Here is a 25,374-nt window from a genome sequence, read left to right as displayed (position 1 = left end):
GGTCAATAACTTCAGATCAACCATTTCAGCGGGTCATGAGCTGGTTGACGGGAAACCGGTTGGCATGCATCCGGTGGTATGCAAGCTTCTTAAAGGCATTCGAGTCTCCAACCCACCTAAACCCAAGTATACGGGTTTGTGGGATGTTTCCTAAGTAATTTCCTTATTCAATCGTTGGCCAGCTAACAATCTCTTTTCTAGGAAACAGTTATCGGCCAAGCTAGCTATGTTGTTATGCCTTTCTGCGTGCAGGCGTTCCTCGGATGTAAGAGCTCTCGACATTACAGGTAGAGTATTTACTCCCGAGGGAGTTTCCTTTACTATTACTGGACTCACTAAGACTCTTTCACGTCATATTGATTACAATGCTTTTCCTGATAATGAGAAAATATGTGTGGTGCAATGTTTGAAAGTGTATGAGGAATGTACAAGTTCACTGAGACCTCAGGGTTGTTCTCAGCTATTAATTGCCTTACAAAAACCATTTAAGCCATTGGCGGCAGCCACTATTGCCAGATGGCTTATACATATTATGCAAAGAGCAGGTATTGACCACCAAATATTTGGAGCACATTCTGTCAGGGGCGCTATGGCCTCCAAGTCCTATATGTTGGGTTCTAACATTCAAGATATCATGCGTTGTGCTGATTGGTCTTCTGAATCAACATCCAAATCGTTTTATTACAAGCCAGTGGGAGATATTACTTCAGTGGTTTTTGGCAAGCGTTAAACTAGCATAATCTGAAGCCTTCTGTAATAGAATCAAACATTTGCTAGCATTCGCGCCAAGAATTTTCAATTCTGTTAAGGACACAGAGGCGAGGATTATCCCACCCGGCTTTACTAAATTGTACTAAGGCTTACCCGCCATGAATGATGTAATGACATGTTTTGTTATACAGTGGTTATGGGTTTTTCATTTCCCTGTTTCAGGATTGGATAAGAAGTCTGATTAGAAGATGGATGCTCGCAAGAGTTTATGTTTAATGGCTTCCTGGTTTATTCTTCCACGTTGGAGGACGTTATGGACCTGTTCACGTTAATTCTTGGACTTTTGTTCCCTGCAAAGAAAGAGGATTATGGGACTGTGCAGACGGCTCTTATGGGCTGTGGAGGCGTGGCTTATGAGAAAGCATCATGGGCAATGTAGTTTATGTAAACTAATTGTGTGTTTTTATTGGCTGCTGTGATTTTGCAGTAAATAATAGAGAAGCATAATCCTCGCCTCCGTGTCCTTAATAGAACTGAAAATTCTTGCCGTGAATGCTAGCAAATTTTTGATTCCGGGCTTGTTTTAAAAACGCCCGGGGCTAACTTTGCATCCACGCCATCAGGGGGTGGAGACTGGGCCCTGAAGCTAGATCTTTGCAGAGCTGATGACATCACAGCTTTCAGGGCTGTGAGGTTGTCAGGCGGCAAAGACTTAGCCTTCTTTAGGCCCGCCGAGGGAGCATTCAAGGAGAGTGTCACGTGACATGCACTCAGACTCCAAAACAGCCACTGTCACAGCAGCAGTATCGATGAGTGGCGCAGACAGTGCCCTATGTTCACTACTGGCAGAGCATAATGTAGAAGATTACAAAAAACTGGTATTTTTTTATTTAATAAAATATGAGCATTGAGCACTTCTTTTGTTGAATGTAACCGGGGAGGAGACCCTACGCCCTCAGGGAGAAACCGCCCCTGCTTTATGGACTAATTGTTCACAATATCATTTCTTCCAATTCTTCTTTTAATCTGCTTAGGTCTATATTAGTAGGGGCGTTGTTTTCCACAAATTTTACTTCTCGACCCACATTACCCATTGCACTAGTTGTAGGAACTATGGGCCACATGTAACGAGCAATTTTGCTTTCGCAAACAGGCCGATCTCAGAATCGGCCCGTTTGTAAACACAAAAAATGCGTTTTAAATGTATCAAGCCCTATTTTGCAATTCGATATTTGGAAGGGGTATGTTTAGAGCGTCCCCTCCAAATACCGAATCTCTGCGGTATGTATGAATGTTTTGTGACTGTGAATGCGGTCGCAAAATGTTCTCATTTTACCACCTACTTCAAGTAGATGGTAACCCATTCGCAAATGGGAATGGGTCCCCAGGGGACCCCTTCCCCGTTGTGAATGTTTGTAAAAGCATTTTTAAGTGGAACCACTGCCTGGTCTTAAAGAATGAAAAGAAAACATTTCACTTTACAATTTGTAAAGCATCTCGCTTTCCTCTAAAAAATAAGATTATTTTATTTAATTAGCAATCACAGACATGGTGGTCTGCTGATCTCAGCAGGCCTATATCCCTGTGAATTTTGCGATTCCTAATGGGTTGAAAATTGCGACCTACCTCACTAATATTCATGAGGTAGGTCATTTCCTAACCATTAGGAATCGCAGAACGTGTTCAACACACTTTCATAAATTCGTTTTGTGATTTCCTAATTGCAAATCACAAGGATTTGCAATTAGGGAATCGCAAAACAGTTTATTGATACATCTGGCCCTATGTCCCTAATCCAATCATCAAGTTCCTCTGGTGATGGCCCTAATGACGTAAATGTCTCCTCCCTGAGTCTCCCCACTAGGTTCTCCTGCTAGTTGTGTTACATGGGTGTTTAATTTTAGATTTCCCATTTCCAAAACCGCTCCTGTTATTACCTGGGGACCTCTATTTGGCGTTTTAAAACTTTTCTCAGTAATGTTAATTAATGATTCTACATCCCATTCTATGGTGTAATTTATTCTTTCACTCATTACAACATCACTCCCTCGTGTTACAATTTTCTCTCATTAGATGATGCATTCTTATCAGCCACCTTTTTATTTATCTCTTGTGTTGGATCATTTTCTCCAGCTATCCCACTAGGTATCGTTCTAGCATGTACTTGTGATACACCTCATCCTGTCTGATATAATAGGACATTTTGGACCTATAGTAACTGGGACAGATAGTGCATCTGAACCATTTGTTAGAGCAGAATTAGGAAAGCCTGCTCCATCTGGGGTTTGTGCTCTGGACAAGAGGATATTTCTATGAGCCGAACCTAAGGTTACAGGTGGTGTTTCTGGGTTCATACCCACAAATGGGCTTGCTTCTGAATTTATCTGTTCTTCATTATAAGGTGGAGGTCTATTCAACAATAACTCTTCAACAATTCGCCATCTATTTTATCCAGATTCTCTTCTGTTAATGTAAGAACCTGTGTTTGTGGCTCCTCGATATTTCTTTTTTCTCTTTACATGTTTCTCCTTCCTTATTCTCTTATTCGATACGTTTGTGCACCCATGGCAACATCCTGTCTTCACATCTTTTTCTGTGAATCCGATTTCGCTTCTGCATATCGATTTAAAGTATTCTTATATCTGCCTTGATATTTCTCTTTCTCTCTCCGATGAGCTTCATCTTCCCAATCTCCAAGAGCCTCATATTGCATGGGTCTAGGTGTCAGTTTCATATCATTCATCTGTCTTCTCAAATTTTCTAAAATTTGTAAATGAAATGTTCCATTTTGTGGGAAAGGTAAGGGGCCATCCTTTTTGGTGCATTTTACCCAATACTCTAACCAGGTAGAAATGTGTGACATCCCCTCTCTAGAGACATATGCAAAGCTGGTGTACCCACCGGAGCTACAGGAACTCATTTTCCAGTAGGAATAGGCTCATCCTTGCGTATTAAAGCTCTTAATTGCTTAACAAATTTCATGATTTCTTCCTTTCAAATACAGTCTAATCTTATTTCTGCAGAACTACCTTCTGTATTATTGTTTCAGCTTACAATCACTGCCCGATTTCAACCACCAACCCCAGCGCGGCTCCATACCAACCGAACAATCCCAGCGTGACACTTGTATTTGGTCAGTATAACTCCTCACAGCAACTGACCCTCCCTTTGCAAAGCTCGTCGTCTTTTCTCTGTGCTTTTTATTTTAATCGATTTCACAAGAAACAATCCAAAACCTAAAACAACTCGTCTGCTCCACTAAAAAGAATTATATATCCTCACACAATCAGAAGTTTCGTTCACTCCCAGTAAAATCTCGACCAGTGCAATTTCACTCTTTGAGTAAAAATCCTTAGAACTCCTCCTGGTGCACTCTAGAACAAACCCCACCAACATTTTAACTCATCACTCAAAAACAAAAAGTTCCCTTCCTGGTGGCACTGGCAACAGCATCTCAAGCACATTACCCTGATAACAGCAGACAATCTTATTTAGTGTATGCCACACTGAGACCCACCAATAGGTGCATACCCTGATTTCTTAGACCTCGACTGACCTATAAACAACTTCAGTAAACACAAACATACAAATTTCACCATATGACATAACACTTCTGTGATCACAATTCCAAACTAATCTCATTAAGTTGATTTTTTTTAAAAAACATCTTTATATTTAACAGTTGATTCATGACACATAACAATCATACAGAACATTTTGCCTTTCATAGGTGTTTCGCAGGGGGCTAGGTCTCCTTTACAATGTCAGTTCTGTCTTGTATTACTCTCCTACGGAGTCTTCCTTGACAGCATACTACTTCTATTCCTTTACCTCTCTCCCAGCACCTCAAGCACATTTCCCGCCCCTTCGTTGTTTGATTAAGCACTCCCCGATATTACATCCAATGAGTTAAGTTGATTTTTATTGTCGATTGAAAACTCACTGAACCTCTAGACTACAAAGGGATCTTTATGACTACGTCTCCTTATTTCCTAGTTTCCATTAGTCAAACTAACCATCCAACACGCTACCAGAAAACTGATGCAGTGCAAAACTCACCAGATTTGACTTCACTCTTATAACAATCTTTAATTCTCTAGGCATGTTTCATTATTAACCTTCAAACTCACAATTGTCTCGATTGACATCAGATTACCACAAATCATGGTCCACCGATGGATCTTTTTGTTGAAATGACAGGGACTTGTATACTTGGAAAACGTGAACAATTATTCTGAAATAAAATATTTGTTATCTCAAACCTAATTCCAAACCTTTCTCAGCCACTGATACAAATGCCTTGAGACAAGAAATATGACTAAAAGAATGAGACAGAATCAATAGAGATAATTAATAAAAAAAACATTTAACTAATGCCTCGTATTGCATAGACAGGTCAGGAAAAAGCATTTCAAATCAGATTTAATGACAAAGTATTAATTGCAAGTAGCCACACAACACAATACAGATCATTATTAGACGGCTGGAATTTTGTCTGTGGCGATAAACAGGATTCATTTGAGGTTCAGTTACTAATTATTCAAGCCAAAGCAAAGCTGATCGCTTCAAGTTTGTCCTCAGTTAGGTCTAGTCCAGTTTGTCTTGCAGCACCGCGGGACACAGTAGGAGTCAGCTAACCTCTCAGCCGAAAGGTTATTTTACCAGCCAGCAAAGTACAGCATTCAAGTCACAGTTAGATATTGTTTAGTTCATTAAAGCCAGTTCCACCCAGTGTTGATGGAAAGGGGCATAGAAAAGACAATAGGGATCACAAGTCTGTCCGACATCATGCCAGGCAGTAAAAGGAAATGACAGCCAGCCTCCCACTCCTCCTCCATATGGGCAATTATACCTCAAAATGTTCCAGGTTTATACCCCTTAATGTATCAATTCCATCAGTCCACGGTTTTCTCATTGTTCACTCTCAGTGAGTTGTTGTGAGGTGATCAGTGAATCACACAATTCTTGAAGAATTCAGTAATCATTTTTATAAATGTCATTAATATTCATTAGGTTCAATTGTATTACCATTTCGTCAGTTCCACGGAAGTGGGTAGAACTTTGCTTTGGTCACAGTCTGTCTGTTCCCATGTGATTTCCTTGGGTTTGCAAGACTATTGTTACAATTGTATCGAATATGCTTCTTAGAAAGAAATGAGTCCATTGTTAGCTAATACAGAAGTGAAACTTCACAAAAAGTTCTCATAGGGCTTAGGTGACTGCTTTACATGATTTTACATTAGCGTAGGCAAAGAAAAGCATCTGAGGCCTACATGAAAAATTAGCTGAATCACTACTGGTTCATATTATTGTAAATCACACATTCATAAATGCATTTCGACTTTTTCTATTATTTTAGTTATAGCTTTCTTCAGGAACTACATATCAATGTTAGATACTACTAAAACTTTCTTTATAGGCATTATTTGTACATTTCCATTTTCAAAGCATAATTATTAACGTGTCACTCTCAAATACAATTATTACTGTATGAACGATATAGAAGCTCAGGTTTGCACTAGGCCAATTCTTTCTAAATTTAGCAATTTTGCATTTCAAGAACCTCTTTATGAATGTATATATTTAATGTTTGGTGCACATTTCAATGATATCACAAAACTCTCCATGTTAATAGAATTTTATTTTCTCACAACACGAAATGCGTTATGTATTCTCATCTTTTCTCTTTGTTTAAATTTTTATATCATCATTTTAGAACACTCTCATGTGTTGGTCCGTTTGTCCCAATTAAAATGAACCACAACTACAACTCCTATAATACACTAATAAGTGAAAGCAAAGAAAAGGAATGGAAACTTGGTGTTCCTGGTGACATGGAAGCATCTGGTCTCCCTAGTAATGGGATCATGCAATGAGTGTCACTGCTATGCTGCCAACAAGAACACATTAGAGGCCGCCTGCAGTGATTTAAAGATGGCAGGGACAGTGCCAGGGCTCAGGGAAATGGAAAGAGAAATGATCTGAGTGAAGAGAGGGAGAGGGAGGCTCTGGCCTAAGAAACTTTCTATGCTTGGGTAGGTCCCTCCAAACAACCCATGTCTTGTTGGCTCAGCCCCGAGAAGCCTCTCCCTTCCAGGGCCTGAGGGGTGGCACAGGTGATGCTGGTGCTGTCTGTCGCGGCATTCCCCATCTTTTCCAGCCAGAGCTTCAAGGGATGGAGATCACATGTGCAGTGCCAGGGGTTTTCAGCCAGGTATAGCTCCTCCAGGGTGTTTTCTAGGGGCTGCAGAACTTCCACCTTCAGGGTTTTCAGCTTATTGTAGGACAGATCGAGCACTTTCAGAGTCCCCAGTCCGGTGAATGTCTCGGGGTCAATTCTTTCAATCTTATTGTCGTAGAGGTAGAGAATAGAAAGTTTTTCCAGGCCACGGAAACTGGACTTGGTCAGCTTTTGAATGCTGAGATGAGCAAGGGTAATAAAGAAGACACCAGGTGGGAAACCTGGAAGATAAACAGAGGTCATGTCACAAACACATACACCAATAACATTAAGACACATGGTGACTGCCTCACCAGTCTGCAGCTAGAACCGGAAGTAGCAGCCAAATCATGAACAAAATGAGCTTGGGAAATCCCAGTACCTCTTTGGGAGTTGTTTTCCTCTTTATTAAAAACATTATAACTTGAGTTTACGCTAATTTAGAGTATGTTCACACTGTTCTCCATATTGCACCAACATCACAAAATATCATGTGATGACTATTGCTGTGTCCTAAATAAAGCATTGCTAGGATCCACACTAATGAACAGAGAGTGTTGCCAGAGACTTTCTCTCATCGTACCTAATCTATCGCAATTCAATGTGTCAATTGAATTGGTTGAATAAACTGTGAGAATAAGTAAAATCCAATGTGTTAATACCATGAAAGAATCTTCAAATGTATTCTGTAGTAAAATGTTTTTTCTTCCTTGTTCCTTATTGGTGCATATCCTGAGTATCATGTTCTCATGTAGAATGTATAAATGCCTTAGTTTTAAGTCATACAAAAGTGCATGTGGGTTTCTGTTTTAAACAAGGCCCTTTGCCCCACCTTTATAAGGCAAATCTTTGCTGGATTTCACTTAGGACTGGATTGAGTTCTTTGTACTAATGATTTGTATGCTTGACTGCTAAATTCACTTATGGCAAGGTTTATGTAATATAAATTTTGGTCAAATCCCACTACGAGTCAATCTTGCAGAGCTGGAAACAGAATTTGAGGAAATTGTGAAGGGAAAAGTGGGGATGGATCATTTAGGATATTAAAGGGAGAGTGAGTTGCTTTACATGAGCAAGGAAGCAGCAAGAGCGCAAAAGAGAGGTGCACGCATGTATGGAGAAGGCGGTGGATGAATGTGGAATTGATATAACACGGCGAAATAAGTTGGGAAAGAATGCTAGGATGGTGATGAATAAGAAGGAGCTGCAGGTTTTGAAGCTGAGAGGGTGAAGGATACACGTGAGGGAACTGAATGAAAACATCAGAGAGTGAAGTGCTACCAAAAACTACAGAGAATTGCTGTCCGAGAAAGAGAAGCTCAAGGTGAAGTAAAAGAGAGAAAGGGTCAAGAGAAGACGGGGAAGGAGCTGTGAGAGGATTGTTGAAGGAGTTTCTCTTGAGTGATGTGCAGGGAGGAGCATATGTGCATAACCTATGACCACTATCAGATCTATTCCATTTTAGAAACACCCTTCCATAGCTGAGAGAGAATCCTGATAAAAAGTACACCCAGAAAGAAAAGACAGTGACCATTTCCAAAGTTCTGTGGGAAGACTTGGATGTGCTATTTGAAATTGCTGTCCCAATGGACCTGTGGGCAGAGTGTAAAAGAACAGTCAATTGGCCAACCCAAGAACTGCCCCAGGTAGCAGGGACGAATGTCCCTTCGCCCTCTGTTAAAACCAAGTATGATGAGGTCATAAAACACCTAAAAATGAAGGTTCCCCAAAATTGTATGAGTTGGCCCAAGAATTTTTTAATTTATCAAGAGCTGAAACATTCTGTGCATGCTTACTTTGAGAGATTGATTCAGGTGTACAGCGGGATGAACGACCCGCTAGGAAACAACATGAGAGGGTTTCTTGCGTCCTCTGTACAGGGACGAAGGCCCAAGATTAGCAATCAAATCATCCAAGACGTTCTCTGTTGGCAAGGCAAACCTGTTGGTGAAATATTACAGTGTGCAATATATTGCAGTGACATGTTGGAAGTGAAGCCATAGGGGTTAAGAGGAAATGCATGATATCCCAGAGTCAGCTGTCAAAAAGTGGAGGGACAAAGAGATTAAAAATCTACTCTGAGGACCCGAGTTAGACCCTAGTTCTGGAATGGTAAAACAAGGAGTCTCCTTGAATTACAATGGGAAAGTCCCAATAATGGGGAGAAGGCGCGGTAATGTGTGTGTGACTAGTATAAGTGGTCTGTCACATTTGTAACAGGTTGGGGCATTAGAAGCGGGAGTGCCAATACAATCCAGATCAAACTGTGATGGATTCCCAAAGCATGAGCCAGTATGCCAGGGAGAACCTTTCCCTAACACCTAGACCACCTATTGCTGTTCCGAAGGCTCCTAAATCTGGGGTAGTGCCACATTATTTCAACCAGATGCAGGTATTCCTCATCCACAAGCACGCCACGGAGGACCCCAAAGTCCAATGATGTTTCAAGGATGTCCAGTCCACATGATGTTCAAGACTTTAAAAGACTCCGACTAGGACTAATGATGGTGTCTGAGGGGGGAGGAGGAGTGCGTGCTTGGCGCAGTCCTGGAAGTGGATCAGAGTGGCCCATATGTGGGCGGAGATCTTAACGTACATCCCATATCGCTTCTAATAGACACTGGAGCGACTCATTCAGCGGTTTGAGCAGTTGAGGCCCCTAACTTACCCCTCTCTGGAAAAGAATTCCAAATTGAAGGCAAAACAAATCAGCAGCATACCAATAAAGTTACTGCCCCTGTACCACTAAAATAAGAGCTTTCATAGAGCAACACCAATTTGTAATCTGTGATTCAAGCCCTGTAAACCTGCTCGGTGGTGATCTTCTTTGCAAACTCAACTGCGTCATATATTGTACACAGGATGGGGTCGGAATTGAAACACAAGCAGCCAATGCCCAGAACCTTTTCTCAGGTTATACCTTGTCATCACAACAGAGGACTTGGCAGTGGATTTGAGAGAGACAGTTAAGGAGGAGGTCTGGGATTTCACAGGGAGACCTTACTGCCGGGACGCTTTGCTGTTCAGAGGCACAGTAGTTACTGCTGCTTTCCTGCACTCATCGCCTCTGCCAGCATTTTTAAATTGTTTTCATTTATCTAATTTGATTGGGTTTTAACTGTGGCATTTTAAATTGCGCATTTGCACTTTAGCCTCTTGCCTCTTTTATTGTTGTACTGTGTTCTGGTCTTCCCCGGTCCACCGCGGAGTCAGCCGATTGATGCGGAGGGAAGACCAAAAGCTTGCCATACTTCCGGGGCGGTAACTTCCACTCGGTCAGCATTCTAGGCTCCATAAGCATGGGCGTAGGAACTGTGGGGGACGCGGGGGACATATCCCCCCCAGATTTTGGAGTGGGGGGGACACAGGGGACAAGGGCGGGGGGGTTGAGGGGTCAAACAAATTTCCCTCTACCTCCTGAGAGGGAGATTGGCAGGCCATCAGCGCTGAGCCACACAAAGAGTTCAAAAGGGCAGTGGCAGGGGGGCGAGTGGTCTCTGACGTCACCTTATGCTGTGACTATCAGATCAATGGCCCTGCACTTGACCTGGCGCCTCTCCAGTTACCTGTCTGTGAGCCGCCAATGATCCGACAGTCACAGCATAAGGTGACGTCAGAGGCCACTCGACCCCCTGCCTCTGCCCTTTTGAAGTCTTTGTGTGGCTCAGCACCCCTGACGCTCCAGGAATGATTTAATTCTCACCTCAGCTGCCTGTAGCCATTGCTCTGGTGGATTCGCCCGTGTCTGTTGCCGGCTTGAACGAAGGGCTGCAGGCAGCAGCACGCTCTGACGCTCGGTAACTTGTAAGTAGGGGCAAGGGCTGCTACACTGCATTGCCAGGGGCGCCTGGTGACATTTGAAAGTGGTGGGGGTGTGGGGTTTACAAGTTGTGACTGAGTGGAGTCTGGAGTGCAGCCTGAGCCTCTGCTCAGCAGCCTCGCCCTCACCTCTGCTGCCAGTGCTACTTTTTAATTTTTTTTATTTATAGTGCGTGAAAGCCCTCTCCTCGTCGCTTTTTTGTTTAAATTGTGCCCAGTATGTTCTGTCTTAATTCCGCACTTTGAATAACTCCCGATAACAAAGGGCCCTTTGACGCCGTGTTTCTGTAATTATTAGATTGGAATTGTGTAAATGTCACCGTGGACTAGTGTTTGCAGGCCGGTCTCTAAATTCGGCTATTCACGGGCATTGTGGCTCAATATTCTTGCTTAAATGTGATACTTTTCTAATTATCTGAATGAGGCTTACAAAGTAGATTTAGTTTTATGAGCGGGGACGTGAGAAATCTAACCTCATAAGGACTGGGAATTAATCAGAGGGCCGCTTACAAGGCTTTCAAGGGGTGAATGAAATATCTGTGAGGTACGAAGATGGAAAAAGATTTTGGAGATTGTTGTGCGAAAATGGACATTCGTGTGTTTTTAACGCATAGGCTGGGGTTGCTAGCGCTACCTTCTGTTCTGTCATTCTTGTCACTGTCCATTTGTGAGCAGCGTCCCGCACCGTTGTTCTTGGCATGCAGTCAGAGCAGTGAGTGTATACATCGCGGCCCCAGGTCACCTCACACAGCCGCAGCTCTGCACACACCTTTGGTTCTCTGGGCACACCAGGTGCAGGTCTCTTCTCGGGCCAGGCGCGGCGCAGCCCAGCCGCAGATTGGACACTTATATAATGCTCTGTGTTGACGTGCTGTAGTGTTCTTTAAGAACTCTGAGGAAGCCTTTTGGGAATTTTCAAGACTTTCTTCCTTAAACTACTGTGATAGTTAAGACTGTCAATGTTTTCAGTATAACTAGATTCGTAATAACACATCTGACATTAGGTCAAAAGGTTTTTTTCTTATATTTATTTAGGAGATGGTGCTAGACATTGCTGTATTACATTGTGTATTCAGATTTGTCAGTGTGTGAAATGATATGTGATCACCTTATGCCTATACTGTAATTTTCATAGTGTATTTTCATTTAAAAGGCAGGGGCGGCTGGTAACATTTGAAAGTGGTGGGGCGTAAATACTGCACTGTGACGAGCGCGCGCAGCGAGCAAGGCCCAACCACCTATGGGGGATTCGGGGGTTCTCCCACGAGAACATTTTGAAAAAAGAGTGGGCAAATGGTGCATTCTTAAGCACATTTGAGGAAGAGATATCTTGGCCAATACATCTCTGGGAGTAGCCAGACAAGTCTCTTTGCACTTGCACAGATGCATCTCTCTCCCTGCATTCGCATAGGCACAGTCACCCTGCACTCATAGACCCATTACTCACCCTTCCCTGACACATCACTAAGCCAGCATTCACCCATCCACATCACTCACTCTGGACTCACATAGGCACACTGCTCAACCTGCCCTCACACAGACATCACTCACCCTGGACTCACACAGGCACACTGCTCACCCTGCGCTCACACAGACATCACCTACCCTGCACTGTCACAGACATCACTCACACAGGCACACTGCTCAACCTGCCCTCACACAGACATCACTCACCCTGGACTCACACAGGCACACTGCTCACCCTGCGCTCACACAGACATCACCTACCCTGCACTGTCACAGACATCACTCACACAGGCACACTGCTTACCCTGCGCTCACACAGACATCACCCACCCAGGAATCACACAGGCACAATGCTCACCCTATACTCACACAGACATCACTCACCCTGGACTCCCACAGGCACACTGCTCACCCTGCGCTCACACAGACATCACCGACCTTGCACTGTCACAGACATCACTCACACAGGCACACTGCTGACCCTGCGCTCACACAGACATCACCGACCCTGCACTGTCACAGACATCACTCACACAGGCACACTGCTGACCCTGCGCTCACATAGATATCACCCACCCAGGAATCACACAGGCACAATGCTCACCCTATACTCACACAGACATCACTCACCCTGGACACCCACAGGCACACTGCTCACCCTGCGATTACACAGACATCACCGACCCTGCACTGTCACAGACATCACTCACACAGGCACACTGCTGACCCTGCGCTCACACAGACATCACTCACCCAGAAATCACACAGGCACACTGCTCACCCTATACTCACACAGATATCACTCACCCTGGACTCACACAGGTACACTGCTCACCCTTCGCTCACACAGACATCACCGACCCTGCACTGTCACAGACATCACTCACACAGGCACACTGCTGACCCTGCGCTCACACAGACATCACTCACCCAGGACTCACACAGGCACACTGCTCACCCTATACTCACACAGACATCAGTCACCCTGGACTCACACAGACATCACTCACCCTTCAATGCACTGCACTCAATAGGTTTCATGTCTTTCAGCCTGGCTAGGCCCGACATTGCCTGGTGACTCCAGTACATAACACCACGCCTGCTGGGGCCTCTGAGCAGCTGGGGGTGCTCAGCACAGACCCAAGAATGCAAGCAGCCCCCCACAGACACTGGTGTTATTGTAGGCTGTTCGTCACTGCAACACCCTACACTGCAAAGGAAAGTGGGACTGTGCTAGTATTCAGCCACTTTTTCCTGTTCCTTGGTATCTGGCTTTTTTCTTGAGCTCATCACTTTAGTCCATTTGCCCACCCTTGCGTTGTATCCAAAAGCCTCAAAGGTGAAGCCCAGCCATGTGGGTTGGTGCTGCTGTGAACTAAATGTATTGGCATGCAGCTTAGACAACAGTGAAACTTGCCATTCTTTATTGTGAATGTAAATAAAAAATAAAGCATACTTGCAGACTGTGACTACTTGCCTGCCTTTCTCTTCATAACTATGCGATTGTATACGTTTAACGCGCGTACGGTCTCGCACAATGGGCGATTTGTATAGGGTCGCTGGAAAGTCCCCAAGGTTGACCCTGTCCCTCCCAGAAATTTTGTGTCTCCTACGCCCATGTCCATAAGCACCTATTTAGGTGCAAACTGGAGCGCACGCGTAGTGGACCATACTGCCGGGACGCTTTGCTGTTCAGAGCCACAGTAGTTACTGCTGGTTTCCTGCTCCCATCGCCTCTGCCAGCATTTTTAAATTGTTTTTATTTATCTAATTTGATTGGGTTTTAACTGTGGCATTTTAAATTGCGCATTTGCACTTTAGCCTCTTGCCTCTTTTATTGCTGTACTGTGTTCTGGTCTTCCCCTGTTCGCCGCGGCGTCAGCCGATTGATGTGGAGGGAAGACCACAAGCTTGCCATACTTCCGGGGTATTAACTTCCGCCCTGTCAGTATTCTAGGCTCCAGAAGCACCTATTTAGGTGCGAACTGGAGTGCACGCCCGCAGTGGACATATGCAGGTGAAACACGCAGGGTACGCGTGCAGCGGGTGCGCCTAAGGCAAGCCAGTCCGCGCCTGGACCGGGCCCAATGCCAGGACCCCTGGCCCAGACATAGTCCCTACACCCAGAATAGTCTACTTCAGGGAAACTATTATCTCACTGGGCCAATCTAGGGGCGAGAGATGCCATCGTTTTACCTGACTAGAGCTCCTTAATATTGAAAATCATCGTTGCTCAAACTGCTCCAGGAAAATCTCTAGAAAGTTTTGGGCAAGACAGAAAAGCGATAACCGACAATCTACAGAGCTACAGCTTGAACTTGTTAATGCTAGGTCAATCATCGAGCATAAATATGAGATTGCCGATCTTATCACTGACAATAAGCTGGATATTCTGTTTATTACGGAAACCTCGCCCAGGGAAGCATCCGACCCAGATTTCAATACCTCAGTTCCTTGCGGGTATAAAGTATTCAGGCACGAAAGATTGATAAAAAAAAAGGGGGTGGACTGGCTATAGTTCATAGGAGTGAGCTTGTAACACACTGTTCCATCCTTAACTCTTCTGACTGTGAGGCCCTTCTGTTCAAGATCAACGTTTCAGAACAAGAAATGTTTAAAGGATTATTAATCTACCGCCCACCTTGGGTTAAAAGCTAGCTTCCTGAATAATCTGCCCTCTTCGTTAGAGCTGGGTATACAATCAAGATGTTTTACAATGCTGGGCGACTTCAAATTTCATTTGGAAACTCTAGTTGAAAAAGTGACCCGGGAACTTCTTGATATTTCAGGAGATTTAGGACTTCACCAAATTATTCATGGCCCTACACATATAGCTGGACACACTCTAGACGGGGTGTTCACGAACAACCCAGCCATCTCATTCACAGCGGCCTTGCCTTTGACATGGACCGATCATGATGCTGCTTTCTTCCGCTATGAATTACCAGATGTTAAGGCCATTACTACGGCAAATATCAAGCACAGGAAGAGAGCTTGGCATACTATTGATTCTGCCATATTGGAAAGCCAACTAGCCAAAATCCTTTCAGATCTGGGCATGGGTGCTGAAGGATCAGCCGGAGACTATACCACCTGGCTAGAATCCAATTTTGCTATACTAGCTCCGGTTATGGTAGGCAATAAAAATAGAAAAACTCCCTCGGCACCATGGTTCTCCGAGGCTCTTAGATTGGACAAACAAGCTTGTAGGAGACAAGAAAGAGCTTGGCGCAAAAACTATGATATAACCGAGAAAGAGCAATATAATTTAATGCTAGCTGACTAGAAGAAAAAAATGATTACCGAAAAAATTCAATACTTTACATCAAAAATAGAGACTGCAGGTAATTTAAGTAAGGAACTTTTCAGGGTTATAAACAAATTGACAACTGTTAAAAAGGACGGTACGGCTAACTGCACCCAAGATTTCTGTAATACTTTAGCACAGACATTTAAGGGAAAGGTCGATCAAATATACGACCAGTTTGCCTTACATCTGCCAAATCCAAATGTTATAGAACAGGAAGATAACATTATAACGCCCCCTTTAAATTTCACCCTGACATCACCGGGGCAAATTGCTTCCCTTCTTATAAAAACAAAATCTGGTTCACCAGTGGACCCTTGCCCCCCAAGAATCCTCCATCACATTAGCCACCTTGCCAGTCCAAGACTATCTGATATATTTAATCAGATGCTCTCACAAGAAGTATTTCCCACCAGGTGGAAACAAGCATGCATTCTTCCGTTAATAAAGAAATGTAATTTAGAACCAATGGATCTGGCCAATTATCGTCCGATTGCAAGACTTACGCTTCCGGCCAAAATTCTGGAGAAGATTGTAAATACAGAACTCTCTAAGCATATTCTGGAAAGTAATGTTTTAGACTACAATCAGTTTGGTTTCAGATCATGCCACAGCACTGAGACAGCTTTAATAAAGACAACTGAGGAAATCCGAGCCACCATGGATGGGGAAGGCTCTGCAGCTCTTATACTCCTGGACCTGTCCGCGGCATTTGATACCGTAGACCATACTTTGCTGCTTAAACGCTTAAAGTGTACAGGTCTAGGAGGAAATGCTCTCAGGCCTTTAACATCTTTTTCAACAGATAGTACTCAGACAGTGCAGCTAGGCGATTTTAAATCAGCACCTCTTATTCTGCCATGTGGGGTGCCACAGGGCTCCTCCTTGAGCCCTACTCTTTTTAATATATATTGAGCCGAACAAGAGGTATGAGCCTGCCTGCAGGGCTTTTCCTCTGTACTGTACCAAGATGTTTCATTCTTCTACTGGGAGGAGGTTTTTCTTCCCTTCCTACATGTTTACTTATTCCCTGAAATTCTGGAGTATGGTTTGGGTTCCATCCCTTTCTTGTAAAGCCCTGTGTCACATTATACCTGCGTCAGGTATAATGTATGCAGGGTGGGCTTTCCCACACAAAAAAGCATCGTAGAAGTGATGCTGTGAAATCTTTAAGATTTCACTGCACCATTTCTAGGACACTGTAGGAGAGTAGGGTCTGCTTCCTATGGTTACCCCCACTTTTTGCTGTGCTTCCCTGGTTTTTCGACTTTAGTATGGCTGTGGCCCTGCTAATCAGACCCACAGCCTAGCTGTTCTCTCTATAAATTGATACCATGTACTTTAGGTACATACCAGATTGGTTACCGAGGCACCCTTGTGAGCATCTGTATATAGTACCTTAGGTGCCTAGGGACCCCAGAGGCCGCCCAGGTTCTGCAGCATGTATTGTGCCACCCCTGGTTAGCCTTCCAAACTGACCCCACAGGTCTGCAATTGCAGCCTGGGTAAGGTGGTGTAACCACCCCTTACTTAGATATAGTATACCTATATCTATATCTATATCTATCTATATATATCTATCTATATATATATATATATATATATATATATATATATATATATATATATATATATATATATATATATATGTATATATAGAAAGAGAGACACATATTAACCTATAAGTCACTCCTGTGGCAGGCCTTGGCAATCCTGGAGGCAGAGTGCTTGGTTTTGTGTGAGAGGGTGCCCTAGCATGAGCGGAACCCCTCTGCAGCTTTCAGAACCATCTCCTTAAAGCTGTTCTATGATATAGCCATACCATATACTCTTAAGTGCATTATAATCCTCATGGTTAATTCTAACTTTGGTTTGGCTTTATCAAAACATGTCGTGTAAGAGGTCAAACACTTTGGAATACTACCTCCCCACCAGTTCTGGCGGCGGGGGTACCATTCAACCCTTCTAGAGGGAGAAGACACGTAGTTACTGGTAAACCCGGTAAAGTTAAACAGAGCCCCAGCATCACAAAATGGATGCTGCTACCACAGACATGAATCTGCCCTCCTGCTGCTGGACGAAACTCTGGCAGGGGAGGCCTGGACAATAGGTTTCCTGTCCAGGGAGGTGCTGGCACCTCCCCAGACAGGCTTTAGTGTATTGGGACAGGGTGGATTGCTTTTCAGACACTGCCTGGGGCACACAAGGTGCTCCATGCATTTCCCAGTTCAAACCGGTTGATGGGGCGCTCAGCCCCTGCTCTGGTGTGAAACTGGACAAAGGGGAAGGGGTGTAACCACCCCCTCCCCAACTCTACCCATTGGAGGGACCTTAGAGTTAGTCCAACCCCTAAACTTACTATAAGTATAGAACCCCAGTCCCTAGGACTTTAGATTACCCTGGACGAAACTCTGCAACATATATCTTGGACCTTCGACATTCCATTTCAACTGGAAGATGGAAGAAATCTCCCTTGTGGTCAAGGAGTGACCACCCTGTTCAAACAGGCACCAACGGCATCTTTGCCAGTCTGCATTTTTGAGGCTCCTGCCAGATCCCGAAGAATCTGCGACACAGGACATTGGACTTCCAGATGTCTCTGATGCTGACCTGCGCTCCCAGCAAAGCTGAGACCTGTAGCAGACACGAGAGACGTGGGACCGGAACTCCTGGACATCCTACATCTTTGCAACTGCACCTAATTTCCGAGGTATCCTGAAGTAGTGCATTGGGGTATTTGAAGCCCTTGCCCTGAGCACCTTTTGCACTGAAGCTCAGAGGCCTAGTCTCCTCGAGTGTCCCGTGGGCCCACTTTGTGCATTTCCGCTTGAGGCCCCTTTGCGGTTCCTAGTCTGTTGGCTAGCGAGCCCCCACAAAGGGCCACTTTTGATTTAGTGAGGTTACCTGGTTGCTCCATAAGTGCTTCCACTCCTCTCCGAAGGAGGAGTCCCTCAGACCTTGCTGGTCTGCACCGAAGCCAATCTTGTCATCTTGCGTGGATTGCTGTTGCCAAGGCTTGTTGGGTCCAATCCGGATTCCGACACCACCAGTCTACTATATCATTTGTGGAACAGCTTGAATCCAGCTCCTGGTTGTCGTCGACGCCTCCTGGTCCTCGTGGCTGAAGAGTCAAGCTTCACCTCTTTCACCTGAAATCACCTGGCATTGGCTGGCATCTTCTCCTCGCCATCCTGGTCACTGGCTAGTGACCCAGACTCGCTCTCCTCTGCTTTCAGGTTCTTCAAATCTCCGATCCACCCTTGGATCTACCCGGACACTTTTCTTCTGGTCGCCTGCCGCATTTCTTCGCAGCTCTCCATTGGAATCGACGACGAAACCCGAAACCAAAAGACACCTATGCATCCGGCTTCCCTGGGTGAGGTAACATGAGTACTCCGGTGCTCCCGTTGGTCTTGACTCTCGAAGTGTCCTAGTCAAAAAGGGTTCCATCGTAGTTCACCTAGAAGTGCCCTTAATCTTTAAAATTGTAACTTGTTCGTTCTCCATAGAAAGTCAATGGTGATCCGCGTCTGTATTTAGACACTGCACGCGTCCCCCGTGGGCCTCCTGCTTTCTAAACTTAGGTGGTTATAGGTAGCACCAGCCGTTCTACAGGCCATAGGCCTGGTTTCTAACTCTCACATGGTTCTTATACCACTATTTTAGCATATGGTTTGTGAGGCCCTTAGGGCATAACGTATACTGTGCAACTTATTGTATGCTAATTAAGTTCCTTGTATTGTACTTTTACCTCTGACCTCATATAGAGTCCAGAGAGGCTGTGTTTAGAATCGTTTTGTCCACCACAAGCGTGGAAGGGTATGCTCAGATGTGAGTCCCTTGCTCACTGCACCATCAGGATTCAAGCAAGCCGGGCCGAAGATGGCTGTAATGCCAGAAACCGGTCCCTGGAAACTTGCTTCCTTTCCAGTAAAAGAATTGGCTTGGTAGTGTGGTCTGCCCTGTTCCCATGATGCACTGGGCCAGGGACAGACTAATTTGCATGTAGCCAGGTTCTGAGCTGGGATGGTGCAGTGAGCTAACAAACGGTGATGGATCAAGCCCTGATCTGTTGACTGGGTAGGAGTGTTCTGCTTAATTCAGATACTCTGTCCATCACCACCCCCTTTTCTGAATCGTTTTGTCCACCACAAGCGTGGAAGGGTATGCTCAGATGTGAGTCCCTTGCTCACTGCACCATTAGGATTCAAGCAAGCCGAGCCGAAGACGGCTGTAATGCCAGAAACCGGTCCCCGGAAGCTTGTTTCCTTTCCAGTAAAAGAATTGGCTTGGTAGTTTGGTCTGCCCTGTTCCCATGATGCACTGGGCCAGGGACAGACTAATTTGCATGTAGCCAGGTTCTGAGCTGGGATGGTGCAGTGAGCTAAAAAAGGTGATGGATAAAGCCCTGATCTGTTGACTGGGTAGGAGTGTTCTGCTTAGTTCAGATACTCTGTCCATCACCACCCCCTTTTCTGAATCGTTTTGTCCACCACAAGCGTGGAAGGGTATGCTCAGATGTGAGTCCCTTGCTCACTGCACCATCAGGATTCAAGCAAGCCGGGCCGAAGACGGCTGTAATGCCAGAAACCGGTCCCCGGAAGCTTGTTTCCTTTCCAGTAAAAGAATTGGCTTGGTAGTTTGGTCTGCCCTATTCCCATGATGCACTGGGCCAGGGACAGACTAATTTGCATGTAGCCAGGTTCTGAGCTGGGATGGTGCAGTGAGCTAAAAAACGGTGATGGATCAAGCCCTGATCTGTTGACTGGGTAGGAGTGTTCTGCTTAATTCAGATACTCTGTCCATCACCACCCCCTTTTCTGAATCGTGTTTAGAATAAATGCATATATATATATGATAAATACCTTGTGTGGTGTGCTTTCATTTGATCATTCAAGAGATTATAATTGGTAAAACAACTAGCTTAACTCGCTTCTAAGTCTTAGCCTGAAGGCTGCTCTCCACAGCTACCACTAGGATAGCTTTCTATAAGATTGACTTTACAACCTACCATCAATAAGGGTAATTTGGACTGATGCAAGGAGCCCACTAGACCAACTTCTCACAGACACAACTGCGTCAAAACCCTACACCTGCTTGGAGCGGGCGTAAGGAGTGACACAGTGTATTGGCAATAGGTCTACCTGTGCATTGCTGGAGTTGCGTTGTGCTTGCAACAAGACTTCAGCAATGCGTGACTTTTGCGTCAACAGATGCATCAGAATTTATGAGGCATCTGTCAATCCTTGCACCATGCTGCGCAGTATTGTAAATACGGCGCTTCCATGGTGGCGCAAAGGATTTGCATGGAGGAGCAGGCCCCCAGTGCCCTGATGGCATGAAAACAACATACCTATGCAGATTGTTTTGAATTTTAATTCAACTAGACTGGCTTTCACCAGGCTGACAAACTCAACCGATTGTATAACATTCTTTGTGAAAATAAATTCCTCAGATTGTATTTTTTCAAAGGGGATTCCCCCTCTCAACCCCCACCTTCACTTTAACATTTTTATTTACTCATCTTATGGGAGGAGGGTTCCTTCCCTAAACACCCATTGACCATTTACATCTTCCCCATGATCTTTACCTTTTGAAGCACCTCCCTGTAGCCACCCTCCTCCTCTCAGGTTACTGCTGACTTTCTTGTTTTTAGGTCGTGTTAGACAGCACATGAGCTGTCTCTTCAAGACCTTCTGTAATCTGTCTGTGTGCATCAATTCCATCTCCTTTTTTGCCATTGCTTTTCATTTGTCTATGTTAGTGTCCTTAAAACATCCTTGCTTGCCAGTGGTAAGTCCTGCCTCTTTGTCCATCCTTTCTCTCTTCTGTTCCTCCCACAGAGCAGAGACTTAGAACTATCTCATTCCACTATGGTTCTTTACCTGGTCTTTGGGGGACTATTTTTTTCTTGATTTCCTTCTCTGTTATTGTTTGTCTGTGTTCAGCTTCAGCGCCCTAGCTGCTTACATTTAAATATAACATTCTTCCTACCACTGCTTGTTAATGCCACAGTAATGTTACTGCCGCCTCCTGCCCTATTGTTTTTAATATTTTTAACATTTTTTTTGCAATTCTTTGATGTCGATCGTCAGTTGGGCTATTTGGTACGATGCTTGGTTGGTTTTGGCCTTTGCCGGTGTGGCGTGTGTTATATGTCACTTCAGATGAAAGTAGCGTCCCTGAAAACGACCGATGGCCAGAGAAACAGCAAAAAACGGTCAGAAAAACTGAAACTTTGAGACTTTTTGTGAAGTTTTGTTCAATTTTTTTCCTGCTGTTGTGGTGATACTTTTCAACCCTCATCCTTTCTTCTGATCAGATCTCACCCAAAACAGTTGAAAAACTAAATCAAAAGCTGCTTTTCTACCCCTCATTTTTACTACAATATGTCAATGCCCATCAGGTACGAAAAGGACAGAGAGATCATAGGGAGTACAAGACTCGAGTGAAAGGTAAATTGCATGTGAGTGTGTGATTTGTCCGAGCCTGTCCCTTTCCTCCAAGGATGCTTGGTCTGAGTACCAGCTAAAATAATATCGCTCATTGCCTATTCTACATATGCTGATCAAAGCCAGAATCCTGGGCATACAGCCATGGGGGTAGGGGTGAGCTTACCATGCAGAAGCTGCATATCATACCCACTCAGCTAGGTATAGTACCTTATTAAATGTAACTTAACCATTTGTGAGAGGGGAACGTGAGTAAATAAGGATAAAAAAAGGTGTTGCCACATGGGGATCGCCTTCTACTCTTCCATATATATTTTCCAGCAGCATTTGCTCGGAGATTCCCCTTCCATATGTAATAGAAAACAGAGATATTATTGTTTACTTGTGAATATTTAAAACCATCGCTGACTACACTGAGTATATCTCGCTACTTGATCCAGGACACTTGATATATATACATATATATATATATATACATATATATCAAGTGTCCTGGATCAAGTAGCGAGATATACTCAGTGTAGTCAGCGATGGTTTTTAATATTCACAAGTAATAGAAAACAGAGATATTATTGTTTACTTGTGAAAATGTAAAACTCCGCCTTAATCATAGGTGGGCGTGTCCTTAATTACTTCCAAGTGGACTTGGCCGTGCAGCTTGCTGAACTGCGGGTTCCAGCATGCACCAGGTGCATATTCGTAAGTCTGTACCGGGCTTTTGCCTTTCATGCTCAATAGCGTTCATGCACCCAGTTTAAATGATACTTCTGCCAACTCGGTGGTGCAGCAATGTTTCTATTGTCAAATGCTTTTCGATCTTGCTAACAAGTGCTTAAGCGTGCACTGCAATGTTCCCAAAATGTGTGCTCCAGCAGCGAAGTTGCAGGAGAAAGGAATACACCCTTCTCCTCTCCCTTTCTTCAAACGAATACCACATAGCCAAGGAAATCCAAGTGCGGCTGGCATCGTTGAAAGCGGGTCATCCCCTCCATAAAATATTACCAAAAAGAATTCCATTTACCTGGGCCTGTGACCCTGCAGGGTGGGCTCTTGAAAGCAGGAATGGAGATCCTGCTGCTACGTTCCTCACAAAATACAACAGAGCCCATCTTCGTCTTACAGCAGGGTGCCGACTTTATTAGTCTCGAGCATTGCAGCAAGTGACAGCAAGTTAAACTGTGTCACTTGCTGCAATGCTCGAGACTAATAAAGTCGGCGTCCTGCTGTAAGACGAAGTTGGGCTCTGTTGTATTTTGTGGTTATGTGATTTGTGCTGGAAGGAGTGCACTCGCGCAATTTTGCGCTTGGTGGACAAGGCGTTTACCGCTGGAACGCGCAGGGTGTTATGTCCTGGCCCGTATGCGGTGAATAAAACATTATTTCCAACTGGATTTGATGGTGATGTTGTTTGTGCTGGAAGAAGTGCCCTCGCACAGTTTTGGGCTTAGGGGAAAGTGGATGTTGACAGAGGGTAACCTCTGACCCTGCAGTGCACCGAGACGTGTAGAGTCCCGACGTTTCGGAGGAGGTGGAAAATTGATATATATATGTATTTATGCCCAGAAGCTTGAGGCCCCACAGCACTGCAGGTGAGTAACAACTCTATTTAAACCAAGCAGGCAGCTTAACATCCCTTTGAAGTCCATGGCCTGACGCGTTTCGATGCCGCTGTTTGCATCTCCTCAGAGGCCATGTCAGCGGAGGTGTTATACACAGTCCTGGCCCACCTACTGCACTAAAGGGATTCCTTGCACAGACCACAAAACGCATCCACTCGATCAAGGTTGGTTCGGAATTCTTTTTTATTTTAAATATTACCTCCTAGTGAAACAGGCAAGTGTCCGCCCTGACGCGTTTTGATCGCTCCACTGCGATCTTGATCACATTACACGCCAATGACGACTCACTACTTAAATACAAAATGTGTCCAATCAACATGAAAAAGACGAGTGTAGCGTTGTGAATAAAAGTGAAAAACAGACTATGCAGTATGACTGTTGAACAGCAGACTTAAATACATCAATCAGATTGTAAATAAGCACGTGAATAAATATAAATAAATGAAGCGGGAATGAATATTGCAATGGATTAACAGATAATTGAGCTGAACAAGAGAGGAAAATTGGTAAAAATGCCATGGATGAATATCATAAAACAATGGTCAAGTCACATAATCTTCAATTGATGTGTTCAATACCACATAAACGTAAAGTGCTAGTGCAAATAGGCAAAACAGGCATACATATTATTTTTGAAAATAGCATCATATAGTCCATCAATACAAACATATCTGGATATAAGTTATTGCATCAAGTTTAAATATCACTGTGCAAAACAAAAGGATATGATAGGTAATTAAGTATAGTTCATTAAAAGTTTACCTAAAGCAATTGTGTACCTATGTGCAATAAACAACATTAAATGCCCTGTGTACACTTATATATAAAAAGTAATGGGGGCTGCCCAGAGGCGCTGGTTAACAAATAATGCAACTTATGATATTCACTCAAATTCTAGTGCTGAAATATATACAGTGCCAGTGCTGGAGTATATAATATAAGTTTACAGTCCTAGTATATTTATTTTTACATGAAATTATATATTTTCATTGAATGTGTTGAAACTCAAGATGTAAAGGACAAAAGAAACAGAATACAGATGAGGGGAAGAGACAAAGAGTCAGAACAACAGGCAAGTTGACAAACAATAATGGAGAACCTACTATGAACTAATGTTAAAGAAAATTATGTAGGCCCTCACTCGTATGGAGCCCGTTGGGCATCTTACTGTCAAGAGTCATGATGAAGTATTACTCAAGTTGTCAAAACTTCCTCTCTCTGTTCCCTCCCCGTATAGATAAGGGAACTGCCCCTATCACTGAATATTTCAATTCATTGACTTTGTTCAGGTGCACTGCTTTGAAGTGCCGGGCTACTGGATAATTTGGGTCAGAATTAATAATGGCTCGCAAGTGCTGCAAAATTCTATTGAACACAGGGAGCTTTGTACTGCCTATGTACTTGAGCCCGCAAGTACATTCCAACATGTATACCATGTAATCTGTACGACATGTGAAATGTTCCTTTAAAGGCACAGGAATGGAACTAAAGGCAGTCAAAAATTCAGTGATATTGGCCCTAAATTTGCAAGCCCAGCAAGACTTGCATTTGCAGAAGCCAGATTTATTTTGAAAGCCAAGTAGATTTAGGTGTGAGTTCAGGGCTAGATCTAACTAAAGCATAGAGGGTGCTCTCCTGAAGGTTATGGCAGGAAGAGATGGCAAAAGGGTTTTGAGAGTTATGTCCGTGAGCACAATGGGGCACTGGGCATAAATAATTTTACGGATTTGCTTTTCCTGCTTACTGTATGTAGTCACTAATCTATTCGGGTGAGTGTCA

The 25,374-nt window shown here is 44.0% G+C and overlaps 1 protein-coding gene across 1 annotated transcript in view; it reads right to left on the bottom strand.

The window, feature by feature from the left end:
- Positions 1 to 6,713: 6,713 nt before the first annotated feature.
- Positions 6,714 to 25,374, bottom strand: part of LOC147701234 (leucine-rich repeat-containing protein Bf66946-like) — a 230,295-nt gene continuing 211,634 nt past the window's right edge. The window contains exon 3 of the mRNA XM_086928602.1: positions 6,714 to 7,173. Within this exon, the coding sequence (XP_086784728.1) occupies positions 6,737 to 7,173 (437 nt within the window). The 3' untranslated portion in view covers positions 6,714 to 6,736. The remainder of the gene's footprint in view (positions 7,174 to 25,374) is intronic.

Source organism: Lissotriton vulgaris, chromosome 7 (genome assembly GCF_964263255.1).
Source record: "Lissotriton vulgaris chromosome 7, aLisVul1.2, whole genome shotgun sequence".
Taxonomy (NCBI): domain Eukaryota; kingdom Metazoa; phylum Chordata; class Amphibia; order Caudata; family Salamandridae; genus Lissotriton; species Lissotriton vulgaris.
This window is presented reverse-complemented; position numbering and strand designations above follow the sequence as displayed.